The sequence below is a fragment of the Schistocerca piceifrons genome, chromosome 2 (genome assembly GCF_021461385.2).
Source record: "Schistocerca piceifrons isolate TAMUIC-IGC-003096 chromosome 2, iqSchPice1.1, whole genome shotgun sequence".
NCBI classification, from domain to species: domain Eukaryota; kingdom Metazoa; phylum Arthropoda; class Insecta; order Orthoptera; family Acrididae; genus Schistocerca; species Schistocerca piceifrons.
Genome location: NC_060139.1, coordinates 126509080 through 126528409, shown reverse-complemented (window position 1 = coordinate 126528409; position 19330 = coordinate 126509080). Strand labels below are relative to the sequence as shown.

At 38.3% G+C, this 19330-nt stretch overlaps 1 protein-coding gene across 1 annotated transcript in view; it reads right to left on the bottom strand.

Annotated features, from left to right (window-relative positions):
• Positions 1 to 732: 732 nt before the first annotated feature.
• The window catches only part of LOC124775809 (transforming growth factor-beta-induced protein ig-h3), a 311145-nt gene continuing 292547 nt past the window's right edge, over positions 733 to 19330 (bottom strand). The window contains exons 4-7 of the mRNA XM_047250640.1: positions 15649 to 15858; positions 13073 to 13360; positions 6205 to 6408; positions 733 to 1689 (exon numbers count right to left, since the gene is read on the bottom strand). Of these exons, the coding sequence (XP_047106596.1) occupies positions 1298 to 1689; positions 6205 to 6408; positions 13073 to 13360; positions 15649 to 15858 (1094 nt within the window). The 3' untranslated portion in view covers positions 733 to 1297. The remainder of the gene's footprint in view (positions 1690 to 6204; positions 6409 to 13072; positions 13361 to 15648; positions 15859 to 19330) is intronic.

Genomic DNA, 19330 nt, shown 5'->3' with positions numbered 1-19330 from the left:
CCAAGGATTCTACATCTGCAGAAATGGCTTTAATACTGATTTAAAGTTTACTTGCAAATCTTTGGAGGCACTTACGGTAATTCAGCTGTAAGATCCCATAAATAACTGTCCTCTAAAATTCATACTACTGATTTTGGCATTTCTAGTTTTGATGTAAATTATTTTTCAAGGCTGTACTAGCAATTGTATTTTTCCGTATCTTTGGGTGACTTATGATACTGGTAGTCTAATATTACTTATTTTAATTTTTTGATTATAGTTTTAACACACAGCCATAGCATATTAAGCATTGTTAGTGCAAAACAGAATTAGGAAACACAACAAGAAAGTAAAGAACAGCACACAAAATTTACTTTCTTCATCACACAAAAGTGCAAGAGCTGAACTTTATCAATGACATAGTATACATAATGGATAAAACTGTCAATTCTTTCCATACCTCGTTCCCTTCCCCTTATGAACCACCACTCACTAAACAATATACTGTAGTAATTTATGCTTATTTTGTGTAAAACTGACTTTGATTTTATTTGTAGCATAAATTAAGAAGTACGTCCTACGCAATAGTAAAAAAATTTTTAAGAGCATAACTGCAGTAAAATAATTGTATCCTTGGAAATGGTTTGAGGAGAGTTTTAAAGAAATAAATTATGATTTATTAAAAACTGTATATATTTAAATCTTAAATAGTTTAAATATTTTAAAATCAGTACATTTTGTAGAATAGACATCAATAAATTATATGTAATACATTATTTTGGACGATTTTTTTTACAAAAGAAATTATGTAGTATTGTATCTGCTTGATAAAATGCCATTGAAAATATCTATGATGCACATATTCTTTGTATAAATGATGATTCAGATCAGAAAATGAGAAATGAGTGTTTATGGACATTACATTGCTGGCTACTCTGAAGTATGGGATAAAGTAACAATGATATGCTAATATATGTATTGTTGACGCTTATTACTTACACTTATATTTAACTATCTCTATATGGATATATTTGTTTCCTGTGCAGTTTAGAACAGTTCCATTTACATCATACTGGACACATTTTCAATTCAGTCAACATACGTCACTCTTCAGTCTATCAGCCACATGGCTACATTCTCCCCAAAATGAAAGGGAACATTCATTCATTGCAAACCGTCCTGGTTATCCATTCTTCAGTACAAATGTTACAACTAATTCGTTGTTTGATGCACTCAAGACATGACACTGGTATCTCAGTTATAACCCAAATTTGTACTTAAAGTCTCAGTACATGCCACAACTGTGTTTCCTACATATTTAGTGTTGTGGTTCAGCTGAACTTTTGTTTTGCAGTGACACACTTCCACTAGTAGTAGCATCACTGTTCAAAGTATTCTTCAGACTAGAACCCATTTCAGTATCCAGCAAATCATTACTTTCTGATGTGGCAGGTGTGTCTAACTCTTCCAACAAAATGTCAGTGAGATTTCCATTCTCTTCCACTAACTCACTGGGAACACTTTCAACATCTGTGGAGTATTCTGTAGTTGATGTGACTGTCACATCATCAGTAGTTGTTGACAAATCTGTTGTTGTAGGAATATCAGCTTTTGTTAGGAACAGCACATGGTCAATGTAGTACATTGTTCCCAAATTGTAAACAAATACTTCACTTTCCACAATATTTGCATCATTCACAGTGATGTTATCTGCAATAAAAAGAGTTAAGTGTATTTCAAAAACATTACTTTGAGTAATGTAGTACAACAATAATGAAACATGATAGCTGACAAAAAAGGGCATATAACTACAAATAGTGTACTGAAATTCCAAAAAAGTGGAAATGTGTTGATAAATGAGATGTGTAATAGGTAGTTACCAAAAACTAAGTGCAAAAAATGTCCAAAAAATGCAATCGAGCAAAGGGCAGTGGGGCATTCATTCAGTGTTATTTTCTTTCAGTAGCAAAGATCCACCTGACATCCTGGGCTACCAAAATAAGTAGATATTAAAATAAAATTGATATGTGAATTTATTCCACTGACAGACTACTAAGAAATACACGTTTTACAAATACACGGAGAGGACTCAAAATTTAGTAGTTTGTTTACTGGCTTATTTTGGTATGCAAACACCATGTGGAGAAATTTTTTATTTTTCTTCTCAATTACACAAAGAACTGTTCCCAGTGTACTACTACGCAAACAAAAACAGCATTTCCAATTTTTTGGATTAATGTTGTACATTCTATTTTTTTCACATTTTAGTTTATGTAATACAGATATTAATTTTAAATTCATTAAGGCTCTACCTTTTAATAAACTTTGAAGAATCTAACAAATAATTCAAGAAGGTGCCTATAAGGTAGGTAGTACTTTGAACACACTCACTCGCTCAGCCATTAGACAATCGTATAAAAAATGCATTAACTTCATTGGTTAGAAGATCAGTTTTTTGTAAACCAATCAATTGCTCCTTGCTTCAGCTATATACAGCCTTATTGGCTTTGTACTATTAATTATCTAATTTTTGTATGTGCTCTGTTGTACATTAAATAAACATTCTAAGCACAAGAGAATCTTTTGTACAAACATTAAGTAATTATGAAAGTTTAAAAATTAAAGTAAAAACTTTGCAAGCAGCAAATCAAAGAGAAAATATTGTGCTGCCAATAATGGAATAATGCGAAATTATGTGTACTTGGCATAACACTGAACAAAAACTATGCACCGTATTTTGTTAGTAGAGGTAACTGTGCATGGCAAAGTGCTGTGTTGAAATAGTTTTGTTACTTTAACTACATATATTGCACTGAATACTATCTCTGGACCCCTTTTGACTCACTGAATCATAATCACATTTTAAACACACAGTACAGTTAAAGGATCAAGAGGAGCATACATTACTCTTTTAAACCAGCAGCTGGATTATTTTTAACTTTCAAAGAAAAATAGGTCAAAAGAATCAGATCATAAATACATACGAAGGCACAAAAGTGAATATTTCTTCTTGCTGGTACCACTGTCTATTCTAAATATGAAGTAGAGTTTCTTTCATCAGTTCAACTAGTTGTATCCAACACATCTGGTACATCCTTAACCACAACAAAAATTAAATTAGTAATAACAAACAGACTGCCAAAATCTTCAATTAATATTTCCAAAGTGCGTCTCAGCAGATAGGCTGCAGATCAGACCTGCAAGAAGTGATGGACATTCTCAAACAGCAAGCTCCAGCTACTTTTGATGAAATAATGTTACCTCCTACAACCATCAGAGAACAAAAGAACAGCACTGTCTTATTAAAAATTAAACAATCTACTGAAACACTGCTCCAGTAAAATGTGTAGAATACTGAGCTACATCCTCAACTCAGCAGTGTGCCAAGGTATATTCTCAGAGTGCATGAAATATGCCACAAACTCTCTTCAAAAAAGTGGGAGATGCCTTACATGTGAATAATTACAAACTAATTTAACTTCTTACAGAGTTTTCAAAAGTATTTGAAAAGTAGTTGCATATTAGGATTGTTAAAGATCTTGAACCATTCAGTATTTTAAGTAAAAGATAATTAGGTTCCCAAAAGTATATGATGACTAAACAGGCAATATTTACATTTTTGGAAGTTATCTTTTAGTCCCCAAACAATAACAGTTCACCAGTGGATATCTGGTGTGATCTGACAAACACTGGATTGTATGGGTCACCAATTGCTATTAGAGAAAGCATACTAGTCTGGCATTAGGTGCCCATTAGGTGACACATTGAAATTCTATCTTACTAAAAAGAAGCAGAAAGTGATTTTGGGAGCTTTGGATTGCAGATTGAGAGTAGGTGTCACATCAGACTGTGGTGTCAGTGATCACAGAGTCCTGCAGTGTTCACTCTGCATCCTTTACTGTTTCTGATTTGTACTAATGATCTTCCTGCAGCTGTGAATAGCACTGAGTGGAAATTTACAATGTTTGCAGATGAAATCACCATCATAACATAAAATTGCCAAACAGTCACCAACAACAATGTATCAAACATCTTTACTCAATTTAATATCAGTTCCCTTTAAGCTAACATAATTTTTATGCAGTTTAGATCATGTCACAAAAACCCAGAGGAATAAGAGACACTCGATAACCCGCAGTTTCAGAGAGTTGATAGTGCCAAGTCCCTGGGCACTCAGACTGAAAGCTATATCACCTCCATTAAACTGTGAAGAGATTGAGCTCAGTAGCTCTTAAATTAAGAATCCTCCCACATATTGGAAACCAAACACTTTAAAAGCAGCTTAATTTGCTTCTGTGCACCCTGTCAGGTCATATGGAATTAACATCGGGGGGGTGGGGGTGATTATTGTCATTGTCATTTGTAGAGTAAGTTCAAGAACTTCCCATCATAAATTATAAAGGGCAGTCAAATGAAAATGAGAGAGATGGAAAAAGTAAGTAAACTATTTATTATTTCAATAGCAATCACTATAACTTAACACATTTATCCCAATGTGAGGCAAGATGGTGAAAGCCTTTATGAGAAAATGTTTTCAGTTGTCTATGGAACCAGGATTACACCCAAGCATGAACCTCTTCATCTGAAGCAAATCAATGGCCACAAATGTCCTTCAGGGCTCCAAAAATATTGGACTGTATGGAGGAGTGTAAGGGCTTCCCAGCAAAACTTCTGCTGCATACTCAAAACAACCTCGGCAAAATATGGGCCAGCATTTTGTTGGCAGGTTGTTTTGACTATGCTGAAGAATCTTCACTGGGAAACCCTTACATATCACCCACACAGGTCTTATCTCTCCCAATGCTATTTCCACATTTTTAGAGACCCAAGAAAATATATTTGTGTCCATTTATTTGCTTTGGATAAAGAGGTACACTCCTGTGTTCAATCATTGTTCCACAGACAACTACAATCTTTTTCCAGGAAGGTACTGTCTCGTAGTCAGATAAATTTGATAACATTTATGGTGATTTATTTTGAAATAGTAAATTGGATACTTACTTTTTTCCAATGTTCTCATTTTCATTTGACTTCTCCCTCATATTTACCTAGCTAGTAACATTTGCCCCTATTTCAACATATCTTTCTCTAATATACTTTGTTATAAAGTATTCCACTCTTTTTGAAAACTCGGCAGTTCGTATGTGTTACACTAGGCATAGGAATGACACACACATTATCAATTAAGAAATCTGTCCCTGGTGCAGAGAGGTGCTTAGTATGCTGCTGCAAAGATTATCAGTCTTCTTCCCATTGACACAAAAACTTCAGAAATAATTAACACCTTTTCAGAACTAAACTACATCATTTTCTCTTGAATCACTCAATCTACTCTGCTGATGAACTTGTGAATAAAAGCCTATTAGATGAGATATAGGCAAAAAGCTTCATGATTTTCAAATGTTGACGCAAGTGTTCCATGTAGGTTAGGTTATTCTCTTTCAGTCATTGTGTAGTGATGGTATGTATTTTTATTGTATATGTACTGCTGAAATGATTTGAGCAATAGTATGACAACAACTATCCCTGTTCTAAACAAATCATTATTGAAGAGTCAAGATGAGAATGATTTGTTGTTTTATTTGTTATAGTGTAGTGTCTGTTGAAGGAAGGAAGATTAGGGTTTAACACCCTGTCGACAATGAGGTTGTTAGAGATGGAGCACAAGCTCTGATTGTATCAAGGATGGGGATGAAATTGGCCATTCTATTTTAAAGGCAACATCCCAACATTTGCATGGAATATGTTTGTGAAATCGTGGAAAAGTTAAATCTGAATAACTGGATGTAAATTTGAACTATAGCCTCCCAAATGTTAGTCCAGTGTGCTAACCACTGTTCCACTTCACTTGGTAGTATCTGTTGAGCAGTAAATTGAAAAAAAAATGTAAATATATGCCATCATGATCTTAACATACTCTGCATCAATGATGAACTCACCTCTGTATGTATCCATGGAACATTAAGTAAATAAATAAATAAGTAAATAAATAAATAAGTAAATAAATAAATAAGTAAATAAATAAGTAAACCCATCACCATTCAATTAGCTAAAACTGAAGTGAAACCTATATTTTTCCTCAGATTTTAGAATGCTTAATAGCATCTGGTGTGTTGTCGATGTATAGTAGTATGTAATAGGTACAGTTACCATAAAAAAAGGCTATGCAAATAGGTGCATAATACAGAAAGTTAATATGTTTTGGCACCAAAGTCCAGAATTTACCTTCATGTCTTCTGATGTGCAGTGTCTTATTCCCCAAAGTAAGGAACTGTTTACCATCAGTGAGATCTCTTTTGTAAAGTCTGCCCTTTACAAAGTGATTGAGCAGAACCTGAAATCCATCTCCAGTTGAAAGATAGTTGTTTGGCATTTTATCAATTCCCAGACGTTCAAATGCTTCATCAGTTGGTACAAAGAATGTGTATCCTGAAAAAATAAATAAATAAAATTTTGATGCATTGATAATTGAAAATTTTCACTTATTTTGATTTCAGTTTTTTGTGTTATTCATGCATTTGCGGCATGTGTTCTGTAGTGGCAAATATTTTGTACATCAAGAAATCTGTATCTGGGTAGCTGAAAAAATGATGTCATACCTAATTTCCATAAACAATCATTTCAAAAATTAAATTAAAAGTAAACATCAAAATATTTGTGACAGAAGCAGCACTTGTTTAAATGAGAACAATTATAAGAATGTGGAAAAGGCATTTCAGCAATACAATGTTGACTGCACTAAAGCATTGTATGTAGTTTTCTTTACAGTTGCGATATACTTTCCCCAGGACTGCACTAAAGCATTGTATGTAGTTTTCTTTACAGTTGCGATATACTTTCCCCAGGACCATTTTATATAAGTTTAAAGAAAGCTTCCTTTCATCAGACAAAGTGGAAATACTGTCTTAAGCCAGTCACCTTTTCCCCATCACCCATCTAGCAATAACCTTTCAGATATATTCAGCTGCATCTTCTATTTTCAAGATCTCTGGCATGATTAGAGTGTGCTGTATTTCACCCAAGTGGATTTTCTTGAACCAATGCCGACCTGCCGAGGAAAGATACTTTTGTTTCTTCTTTTGTTCCTTTAATATCTCCTAAGATCCTGCAACATCTTGTACATTTGTTTTTATCCATTTTTGTAAATAGGAGCGACTTCATCTTTTCCAGTTATGTGGAAAAAGTGCAAAATACCAAGCCATCCAGATGAATAGAAGCTGCGGTGGCACCAGAACATGGATAAATAAACCAAAAATTTCAGTTGTGGCTATTTTCAGTTGTAATTTTCACACTGTGTTGGCCTGCGGACAAGACTGCTAGCACACGGACACACAATACAGTCAAATGAAATAATTATCTGTGACAGTGCCGCTAAAGTCAGTAACTATTTATTTGGCTGAAATTTGCTGCAACAGGAATACATTAAATCCAAAAATTTACATTCTGCTTAAGTCTTTTCAGTGACCTAGGGATTTCTATATTCAAGTTCAAATACATTTTCTTGTCTGCTAATGGTATCTGCATCTAATAGTAAGAGTGAATTCAAGATGAAGTGAAAATAATTATATGTGGGCTTTGTCTCTCTAGCTATGGTTTGCTTTAGAACTTTTTATTCATGTGTAAAATGTTGTATAGGTCACCAGCAGGAAAGTAAAAAAGTACCTTACTATAGTCGAGATGGCATAAGAAGGTCCTTGACAGGTTGCAGTGCTGTTGCAAACTTTCACCTATGAAGTACTAATGCCTGCAGGTGAAGGCAGTAGCCATCTTAGAGATCTGTGACAACACTGCAGCATTGCCATGAACACAGTTACAAACTTGCATTACCTTATTGTTAACGTAGGCCAGAAAGCTGCTGCACCAGCCACTGCAACTGTCAGGGATCAATTTACACCAGATAAACTATAGTCAATAGTTCTATAATTCATCAGAATATCTGGACTCAAGTATGTAACTTTCTAGCACTAATGTTCATGTTACACAGGTCTTTACTTTTTCAGCATTTATACAGCCATAAAAGTTCTTCAAGACCAGTGAAGTCGCATACATAAATGCTTAGTTTGATGTACAAGTTCAAAACATCATTGGAGTTTTGTTAGATGAAGAGTAGTAGCATTTTTCAAAGTTTCTGCTTTTCTACTAATACCAGCATATACGAGGGCTACCCACAAAGTACATTACGTTTTGGAATTAAAAATAAAGTATTGGAAATTTTTTTAATTATATACAGATGAAAGCCACACTTAAATACTACTTTTCTACATAGTTGCCATTTAAATTAAGGCACTTATCGTAGCGATGGATGAGCTTGGAAATTCCTTTGTCATAAAATTTGGCCGCCTGCGCCTTCAACCACGTGGTTACCTCTTCTTGAAGCTGTGCGTAGTCATCAAAATGCTGCATAGCCAACCACTTCTTCATTGCTGGGAATAAGTGGAAGTCGCTCGGTGCCAGGTTGGGACTGTACAGCAACGCACACCCCAACCACTCCACCCACCAAACTCCAATTATAACATAATGTTGTCCAGCCAGCACTATGTAAGGGCATAGTCATGTGTGTGCACATGCATTTGTACTCATAAGAAAGCACTGATTCCCAAAAGCTACCAAGTTTTCTCTCACTTTTGTGTGTTCCTGTCAATGATTCAACACTTATGGTACTAACCTTGATGTTTTGGTGTGTTTAAATAGAAATTAAGTTGAAAGTAAAAGAGCAATGTAGATTTTCGTTACACTGTCCAGCCATCTAGTACTTGATTGGCCTTTCCTTCTGGTGGAACACAATCTGACTTTCATTATTCATTTGGACTTCCTGTCATCTGTCATTCTCTCCGTATGTCCTGACCTGCATATTCTTTGAGATTTAATAAATTTCGCTATATCTTTCACTTGTATAAGCTGTCTTAGTTCATTACTCCACCTCTCTCTCCAATCCTCTGCATCTCTCATGGGCCCATAAATTTTTTGTTGGGTTTTCCTTTCAAATACAGTTAGGTTGCTCATATTTGCTTTTGTCATTGTTCACATTTCTGACTCATACATAATAACTGGTTGCACAAGAGAACAGTTTACATTTTTGGCTTTTCTTGTAATCAGAGAAATCTTGAACAACTAAGTTTGTGTAACAGACTGTTTCCTTCTTGTATCCTTTCTTTAATAAACTACCTCTTAATATTAAGACTGTTTAAGAGAACACCTAAATAATGGAAGCAGTTGACAGCTTTAAAACATTTATTAGATGGCTTCAAGCCATACAGTGGTGATCTTGCCTGAGAATTGGACATTACCATGTTTTTGACCTTGTCCTCATGTACCGTAAGTCCAGTTTTTGCTCCTTTTGCTTACACTGTTTTAGTGGCTTTTATCATTATTGTTCCTCTCTTGTCTGTCTTTTGTGTCAGAATATGCAATGCTAAGTTGAACAGGACTGCAGAGAGAGCATCACCCTGTTTCACTTCATCTATAAAGTTAAAGCTCTTGGAACTTTGTTCTTCACTTACTTTTGCCATTGTGTCCTTTATTGTTAACTCAACTAATCTTCTTAGCTTGTCAGACACACCCAGTTCTTTTAGTACTTTATACAATGCTGGCCTATTAACACTGTGAAGCAGTTGCTTAGAATCAACAAACAGGAAGTGGAGATCTGGTCAGAACTGCTGCTATTTTGGCAGGAAACCACACTGGTATTCTCCCTTTCTTATGTATAGAGCATATTATTCCAGTTTTCAAGTCCTCTGGCATATATTATTTATCAGTGCATGTATTTCAGATATTTGAGGATGACTCCCAGCTATTTTTTTGTTTATATATCACTGATTCCACCTCCTGCATTGTTGGTCTGTTTCCTTCTTCCCTTCCATATTCTCTTGCCTCTTTATTCTCCTCCTGTTTTTGTGGATTTCTTGATACCTGGTCTGAGTTTGTACTAAGCATATCATCAAAATATGCAGCCCTTCTCTGCAGTATTTTTTGGTCATCTCTGATCATCTTACAATTTCTATTTTTACAAGCATTTGCTGTTGGTGGAAAATTTCCAGACTTAATTTTCATGTTTCATTCTGTTCCTTGAAATTTTGTTTTCAGCGATTCCTTTTTCTTTTTCTTGCATAGCCTATGGGCATTAGACCTTAATTCAAAAAAGGTGAGAGATTGATACACTTAAGACATGTAGTCAATTGTAAGAGTCTATAAATAGGTGTCAGTGTTCATGCCAACCAGTTAGCATGAGTTAGGTTGCAATTCATTACATTTCAGTTAAAAAAAAAAAAAAACTTTCCCAACATGAAAATAAATAAATATTAACAGTTGAAGAAAACGTTTAACTAAAACATATTTGTGAGAGGTTGTCAGGAAGTTTTAATAACCAATTAGAAAAATGTAAAGTTAGAAAATTAAGTTTTTGTTTGTTCACTGGTGCACAACTGCAACACTTCCACTGCTGTCGAAAATAAGCTGCTGCACAATACCCTACTTATCAATGGGTTTCACATCTTTGTTTTGGTTCTTATGCTACCATACTGTGGCACAGGTATTTCAATGTGTACTAGGATTGCGTGTGTTCCTGCATAGAAACAACAAAATTATGTAAATCTATTTTTTTGAAGTGAGAATTAAAATTTTATGACTACCCCTCAAATGCCTACCACAGTAGTAAACACAAGGTAAGGAGGATACTGCAGAAAGAACTTTGAGAACAACAGTGATTTTCTCTGAATCAACAATTCAATTAAGTGAACTATATCTGTATAGCTCACTTTTACATGAATTTATATTTAGTGCATAAAAATTCAGAGCTCTCTAAATAAACTGCACAAATAAAATACACATTCTTGGGGGTTATAGAAATTTGTGTCTGCATGAACCTTTGCATTTGGTGACCTTCATCCATTTAATAGCAACGGACTCTTTATGTCCCACATCTTTGGTGGCACCTTTGAAAAAAAAGTGTGTTTGTAGTCACAAAACTTAATTTTTTGTTTGTCAGTAGCATTGTTTGTAGTCTAACAGACTGATTACTCACTGCAGCTATCTAAAAATGTATTCATTATTACTTTGCTACACTATTTGTATGACTTTGCACACAATGGTAAGGAGAAGTGGGCTACTGAGTGGTGTCACAATTCTCATCATAGGAAAGCTGGACAGGAGCTGAAAAGATTAGCAAACAAGTTATCACAGGAAACAGAAGATTTACTTAAATTTTATTTCTGCAGGTTTATGAAGACACATTACAAACAATACTGCAAGAAAGAGTCCAGCTTTCAATGTCAAAAAGGACAAGACTCTATGATCTAAAGCATGAATGGTGGCATCTGAGCCAAGACTAGGCAGTTAGCATCACAGAGCAAAATGGCTCCGAGTGTGAGTGGGCTGTGTGGCTGCCACCGGCCATCCTATATATGTGGCAGAGGGCACTTTTAGTCTAGAGCTGCTGGAGGTGTGACTCAGTGCGCGTGTGCCATTGGGTCTGCCAGATGCTGCACGACCACTATCTGTGACTGACAGAAACTTGCGATTGCATTGCCAACTTTGACACCAGTAGGCTGGTATCAGTATATGATACCACAACCACCATATGCTTAGTACACTTCCATGTTATCAAGTTTAGGGAATTTTGAATGACTGACTGATGTGGCTGAATACGGTAACTGGTAAAACTATTGCATTATCGATCTATGTCTTCCAACCCCATCTACTATTGTTCGTAGACGGATTCATTTGGACCTTGCTACAGTTAATGTTTCTGCTTGCTACTAGACAACCCACCTCCTCGGGAGTCACTTCTGCTTTCCTAACATGTGTTGCAGGTGTTGCTGAAAACTCCTTACTTTCTTCTGTAGGTTTCACCCACAACTCAGTCCCTTACAAGACGTGAATGAAGATGACTGCTAACTTGGAGAGATGTGTGTTGTGGTACTGTGCTAAGAATGTCCCAGCAGTTTTAATGTTATCACATTCTACATTTTCTAGCCATTGTGTTTATGTATATGGTTTAGATGACGATGATGATTTTACATAGGGGACCTTAGAGTTCCATCTAACTAAAAATGTACAAGAAAAAAACACCGCATGCATTGCATGTATTCTCCCATTTAAGTGACTATTTCTGGGTGTGTAGTGCACATCTGACCTATCCAGGGTTATTTTAGAAGTCCCCAGTATATAGTGCATGTCAAGGATTCTACAGGTGAGCTCATAACACAATGTCAGTTGTTTTTACCATCCACTTGGCTCCAGACAATGGACATGCTGCAAAGTGGCAGCTAATGCATTGAGACTCCACAATTGATGCTAGCTGTCTTCTTGAATTTTGCCCATCTCTGAGAAACTGAACATAGTCTGGTATACTAAGAGACAGATGACTGCTCATATGAGCAGTCATCTGCACCTCAAAGGAACCATTGGTCTTGTATAATTCTAGGACTGGGATAACCTCTTCCATCAAGTTGACAATGCCCCCCCCCCCCTTCCAAGGACACAAACTGAGCACATGTTTGCTATGTTTAACTCCCACAGTGCTATTTTCCTAAGAGCGATTCATGCAAAAGATCTGAGCTGGTTACAGCTTCAGCTGTATCGTATCACCTGTGGCTGCCTGGATGTCAATAAACAACAGTCACTGGTTGAACAAGGGAAGTGGAGCCTGGTGCCTCTGTCTCTGTATCAATATCATAATAGAAGCAGCTATTAAGGTCTGAAATGTGTTTGGAACAACAGGAGACTATTTTACAACTACTTGGTCAGCACAATTAGCTGCTGTCATATAAACCTGGTCAACAGATGGCAATAAAGTTTCCAGCAGTCCAGGAACAGCAATCATCTCCTTTAAGGTCCTACAACAGTGAGAATCCCTAGCCATATTTGCTGATGAGAGCTAGAAGAGAGCTTGCAATGACAAAAATAAATGATTAATTACATTAAACACTGTAATATACTAGATGCTGAATGCTCGCACACTGCAGCACTCGAAACTGAATAGTACAATGCATGAACTTCATACTACAGCAGCCAGGGCTTTTATTTTACATCATCATCATCATCATCATCATCATCATCATCATCATCATCCTCTAATGTTATAAAATGACATTACCTGAACCAGTGATGTGTGGAGCCAGATCAGCCAAATTTACAAATCTGGTAATGTGTGTAAATTGCTCTTTTTCCTCCAGTGCAAGAAATGCATGTGACAAAAACTGGGAGCCAAACCATGGGAAGGCAAGGAGAGGTGGTGTTTCTTTATCCCTATTTTCCATGTGAAGTCGCTGCACTACTCCATCATTAACAAATAAAACTTCTCCAATGAACATTATATTTCCACCAGACACAGGAGTATCACCATTTACAATAGCTGCTCCATTCACAGAAAGTCCAGAATTTGCTGAAAGAAAGTAAATCATATGTAAATATCAACAAATTGCTCACGTACATAATATCTCTCTCTCTCTCTCTCTCTCTCTCTCAGAGAACAAGTAACACTAGCTGTACATCAGTTAAAGAAATGAAAGTCACCTGTACCAGAATGCATGAAAGCAGAAGTTATGAAGCACTGGAGGGCAAGACTGCACCTTACTTGGCAAATATGTTGCAATGGATAAACACATATCAATGGAAATCAGCACAGGTCCTCACTCTTAATAAAGGGGGTGGTAAGGATTCCACATTGGTGATGTCCTACCAAACAATATGCATTTTGATTAACCTGGAAAAGTGCAAGAAAGATTGCTGTCCAAGAGACTAAAGTAGCTAAGAGAAGAGAGGGGGTGCAATGAAAATCATTATCAGTTTCGGGAAGAGAAATTAATGGAAGTGTGATCAATCAGGCATTGAATATTATAAAAGAAACAACACATATGTACACTGAGGGAGCACTGTGTACTCTGTACACTGGTGGAAGTCACAGGGGCATTTGGTAATCTGTAGTGGCCTGCTTCATTCTCACAGGTGTGTGGCTTGCAACAGTTAAAGGTACTATTTCAGGAATGGCCAGGTCAGACTTTATTTCACAGGTAATGTTATATGGTCCACTTTATTCTTGGTCTCAGACCATACTCAGCATATATGTATAGGATTAAACATTGGAACAATGTGTGTGACTACAGACAGCTTGGATCACCAGAGCATATCACCATCGAGTGTGCAATGCACGGATATATAAAAAACTGAAGAAGTTTGTGTGTGTGTGTGTGTGTGTGTGTGGGGGGGGGGGGGGGGGGGGGAAAGAAATAGAAGAAAGAGTTAGAATATTTTCAGATATGTTCAACAATGTAAGCCAGAAGGTGTCACCACAGTAGTTAGAATTTTATCTGTCAGAGACACATGGAAACCATAAAGATGGAACTCAGCTGATGTCACAAGAATAACAGTAAGAGGAAAGACAGCATGAACAGACAAGAAGGGACAGGAGAGCAGCTGCAGAACAAGGAAACAGGAAGGATCAGTTTAGATAATAGAATGCTAATCTGAGTGCAACAAAAACAATCTAAGAACTTTGTGGTTGTATGCATGATGCCACAGGAGCAGAACAAGTAATAGACCAAATAATTTTCAAGGTTAACAGAATCTATTGATGGATGTAGATAAACAATATTTTTCTGATTCAGCATTACTTACATCCCAGGAAACCTTGTATGGTGTAAAATGTTAGAATTGCTTCAAAAGATAACCTTAAGTAACACAAAATAGAGGTAGCAACACTTAGATGTGCAAGATTGCTCTAGGTTTAGATATAGTTTCAATTTAGTTTAATATAAACAGATTATAATGTGCCTCTTCAAGGAAATTACCAATACATTATGCCACAATTTTATGTAACAGCAGAGAATTTATTCTAAAATTACAATATACCATTCTTTTTCTTTAGTAGTTAGCAAGATTTGCCATAGCCACTTATTAGAAAACATTTCATGTGATGGCAATAAGTAAATAAATAATACATAAAGTGACACACATGGTCTAGCATACACACTTTATGAGAAGATGTATTATTTTTGTTCATACTGTAATTCCTTGCTTTTAATTAGTAGTAACTAGGAATAAAACAAATTATTTGACAGTGTATTGTATAAATGTTGAGAGATCTCATATACTGGCAATGATACTTATGAAAGTAAGTTTAACAGATTACTGTATCATCTTATCATTCACCTCCACTTTAACTGCCTTTGAAGTGATCAAACGCATGCATTGCAGTAAAGGTAACTGGATGAATCATTCTTGCATTTAGTGGTAACTGGTGCATTTTTTTAATTGTTTTGTAAGATTTGTTGGCTACATTAATTGTCTAACAACAGGTGGTTTCTAAGTAGTGACTCTTATAAAATTTGCTATGAAGCATTTTTGTAAGACCACAGTAGAATCAACTAGGAAGTTACAATCCTTATACTTATTCATGGTAGTGGCAAACAAAGTTTCTCTTATATTAATTCATGTTCTGGCCAATTTCAGTGACCATGATGCTGCTTAACGTAAGTGGAAGGATGATAAAATGACTTTGGCAAGGAGAAATTCCTACAATATGTATTTTATTTTTAAAGAAATGTATCATTACACACAATTTTCGTAAGTATCATTTGTAAAAAGTGTTAGCAAAAGTGATACATTTATAAACTAGTTGTTTGTAAAAAAAATAAATAAATAAGGAAGAAGAAAGAAAAATAATTTACTTACGTTCTTTAGAAAAGTGAATTTCACGCCCTCCCAATGTTACTGCTGTTTGCCCATCTTTTATCTTATTTTGACGTAGGTTCCCTTTCACAAAGTGGTTGATCATGATACTTTCTGTGAATTCGGGCACAGAGAAGGGATAAAACCCCCAGTCAATAGGATGCCACCTTTGGAAAGCGTTGTCGATTGGCACAAACACTGTGTACTCTTCACCTGCAATGGACAATGTGTTAAGAACAATTGACATGTGTATTTACAAATTATTACTGGTAATTACGATTTACACAAAAACTGCCATTTTGTTGACTGTAAGACACAAAACAATGAAATTTAAATACTGATGACTATAAAATGATTTGTGCACTACTTCCTTTTTTTAGTATCATAGCAATAATATTCTATCTGTGTGATGTGGGTCTTACCTTCTAGCCCAAGTGCAGAACAGGCCTAGTGATTGACAAATTCCCCATAGTTGTGAGCTACATACACAAGACAACAATGAATAAAATCTTAGTAATATTCCTGTTATGATTGGTTGATTGGATGATTGGATGATCAAAGGGACCAAACTACTAGGTCATCAGTCCTTTTCTCCTCAGATAGACAGGTCTACATGACCATAGACCAGGCATGGTCTACCACATAAACCGAGGGGAAGAAAACTTTAAGGTCTACCAATGGTCAATGAAGGCTAGACAAGGAACAAAAAAGAAGAGGGGATATAGGAAGAAAGGCAGGCAAGGTGAAGTAGCTGGAAGCCCACAGAATTAGAATGCAATGATGAGATTATAGATATATATAATGATGTCACGTGGAATGTTTCCCTCATTATATATATTACTCCTGGAAATGGAAAAAAGAACACATTGACACCGGTGTGTCAGACCCACAATACTTGCTCCGGACACTGCGAGAGGGCTGTACAAGCAATGATCACACGCACGGCACAGCGGACACATCAGGAACCGCGGTGTTGGCCGTCGAATGGCGCTAGCTGCGCAGCATTTGTGCACCGCCGCCGTCAGTAGCAGCCAGTTTGCCGTGGCATACGGAGCTCCATCGCAGTCTTTAACACTGGTAGCATGCCGCGACAGCGTGGACGTGAACCGTATGTGCAGTTGACGGACTTTGAGCGAGGGCGTATAGTGGGCATGCGGGAGGCCGGGTGGACGTACCGCCGAATTGCTCAACACGTGGGGCGTGAGGTCTCCACAGTACATCGATGTTGTCGCCAGTGGTCGGCGGAAGGTGCACGTGCCCGTCGACCTGGGACCGGACCGCAGCGACGCACGGATGCACGCCAAGACCGTAGGATCCTACGCAGTGCCGTAGGGGACCGCACCGCCACTTCCCAGCAAATTAGGGACACTGTTGCTCCTGGGGTATCGGCGAGGACCATTCGCAACCGTCTCCATGAAGCTGGGCTACGGTCCCGCACACCGTTAGGCCGTCTTCCGCTCACGCCCCAACATCGTGCAGCCCGCCTCCAGTGGTGTCGCGACAGGCGTGAGTGGAGGGACGAATGGAGACGTGTCGTCTTCAGCGATGAGAGTCGCTTCTGCCTTGGTGCCAATGATGGTCGTATGCGTGTTTGGTGCCGTGCAGGTGAGCGCCACAATCAGGACTGCATACGACCAAGGCACACAGGGCCAACACCCGGCATCATGGTGTGGGGAGCGATCTCCTACACTGGCCGTACACCACTGGTGATCGTCGAGGGGACACTGAATAGTGCACGGTACATCCAAACCGTCATCGAACCCATCGTTCTACCATTCCTAGACCGGCAAGGGAACTTGCTGTTCCAACAGGACAATGCACGTCCGTATGTATCCCGTGCCACTGAACGTGCTCTAGAAGGTGTAAGTCAACTACCCTGGCCAGCGAGATCTCCGGATCTGTCCCCCATTGAGCATGTTTGGGACTGGATGAAGCGTCGTCTCACGCGGTCTGCACGTCCAGCACGAACGCTGGTCCAACTGAGGCGCCAGGTGGAAATGGCATGGCAAGCCGTTCCACAGGACTACATCCAGCATCTCTACGATCGTCTCCATGGGAGAATAGCAGCCTGCATTGCTGCGAAAGGTGGATATACACTGTACTAGTGCCGACATTGTGCATGCTCTGTTGCCTGTGTCTATGTGCCTGTGGTTCTGTCAGTGTGATCATGTGATGTATCTGACCCCAGGAATGTGTCAAAGTTTCCCCTTCCTGGGACAATGAATTCACGGTGTTCTTATTTCAATTTCCAGGAGTGCATATATAAAAACTAAGATGATGTGACTTACCAAATGAAATTGCTGGCAGGTCGACAGACACACAAACGAACGCAAACATACACACAAAATTCAAGCTTTTGCAACAAACTGTTGCCTCATCAGAAAAGAGGGAAGGAGAGGGAAAGACGAAAGGATGTGGGTTTTAAGGGAGAGGGTAAGGAGTCATTCCAATGCCGGGAGCGGAAAGACTTACCTTAGGGGAAAAAAAGGACAGGTATACACTCGCGTAAGTCTTTCCGCTCCCAGGACTGGAATGACTCCTTACCCTCTCCCTTAAAACCCACATCCTTTCGTCTTTCCCTCTCCATCCCTCTTTCCTGATGAGGCAACAGTTTGTTGCGAAAGCTTGAATTTTGTGTGTATGTTTATGTTCGTTTGTGTGTCTGTCAACCTGCCAGCACTTTCATTTGGTAAGTCACATCATCTTTGTTTTTAGATATATTTTTCCTACGTGGAATGTTTCCCTCTATTATAAGCATATATATATGCCACCCCCCACCCCTGTCCATCACTTACCAGAGGTAACCCACTCAGAAACTGCCTAGGAAAGACTGGCAACACAGACAGGGAAAGAGAAGCACAGATACACATGCTGAACAGACCATGCGAGAGAGGCAGGAAGAGTAAAAGAGCAGACAGGGTGAGGGCTGAGGTGGGTCACCAAGACAGTTGCAGCCTGGTCTGGGTAGAGGAGGTACCAGAGCGTTCTGCCAACCCCTCAGTGGGCTGATATGGTGAAGTGGGCCTTCCTTAAAGAGAGTGGTAACAGGCCCCCTTCACAAATAAAACAAAACAGTCAGCCACTGAGGCATCACCTCATAACACTAGGCATAGCAACTCTGGGAGATTAAGACCCCACTGGAGTATGGCTGGGTTGGGACAGTTTACAAAATGTTGACCACCGCCGAACAAGAACCATAATGACAGTGGGGTGGGTCCTTGTGAAGGACGAAATGACCATGGGTCAGCCAAGTATGGCCAATGTGGAGCCAGCAATATCCCTGGTGTCCACAAAGGGCTGGGGTCCACTTTGCTGGAAACAAAGTCTCCTGAAGGGCAAAGCAGGAGTCCATGAAGGGACCAAGGAGGCACATTATGCCCTATGGTCACCTGCTGCCACTAGCTGAGGGGCTATGACATCAACACACACCAGTTCTGTGTTCCGTTATGTGGTATGACCCAGGGCCTCAGGAGGTTCCAGAGTTGCTGCCTCAGCCACATGAGTGGAGCAGGTGGGATATGGTTGTGTGGAGTCCACCAAAATCTCTACTACTACTAATATTTTCTCTCCTTGGAGGATTCTGAGGGCTTCCCTGAATCAGTTTCAGGCAATGATGGTGATCATGAATCCCTGTGACCAGCAGCCTGTGGGTCCTTCAGTCAGTGGCTGGCATACAGTTGTAGAC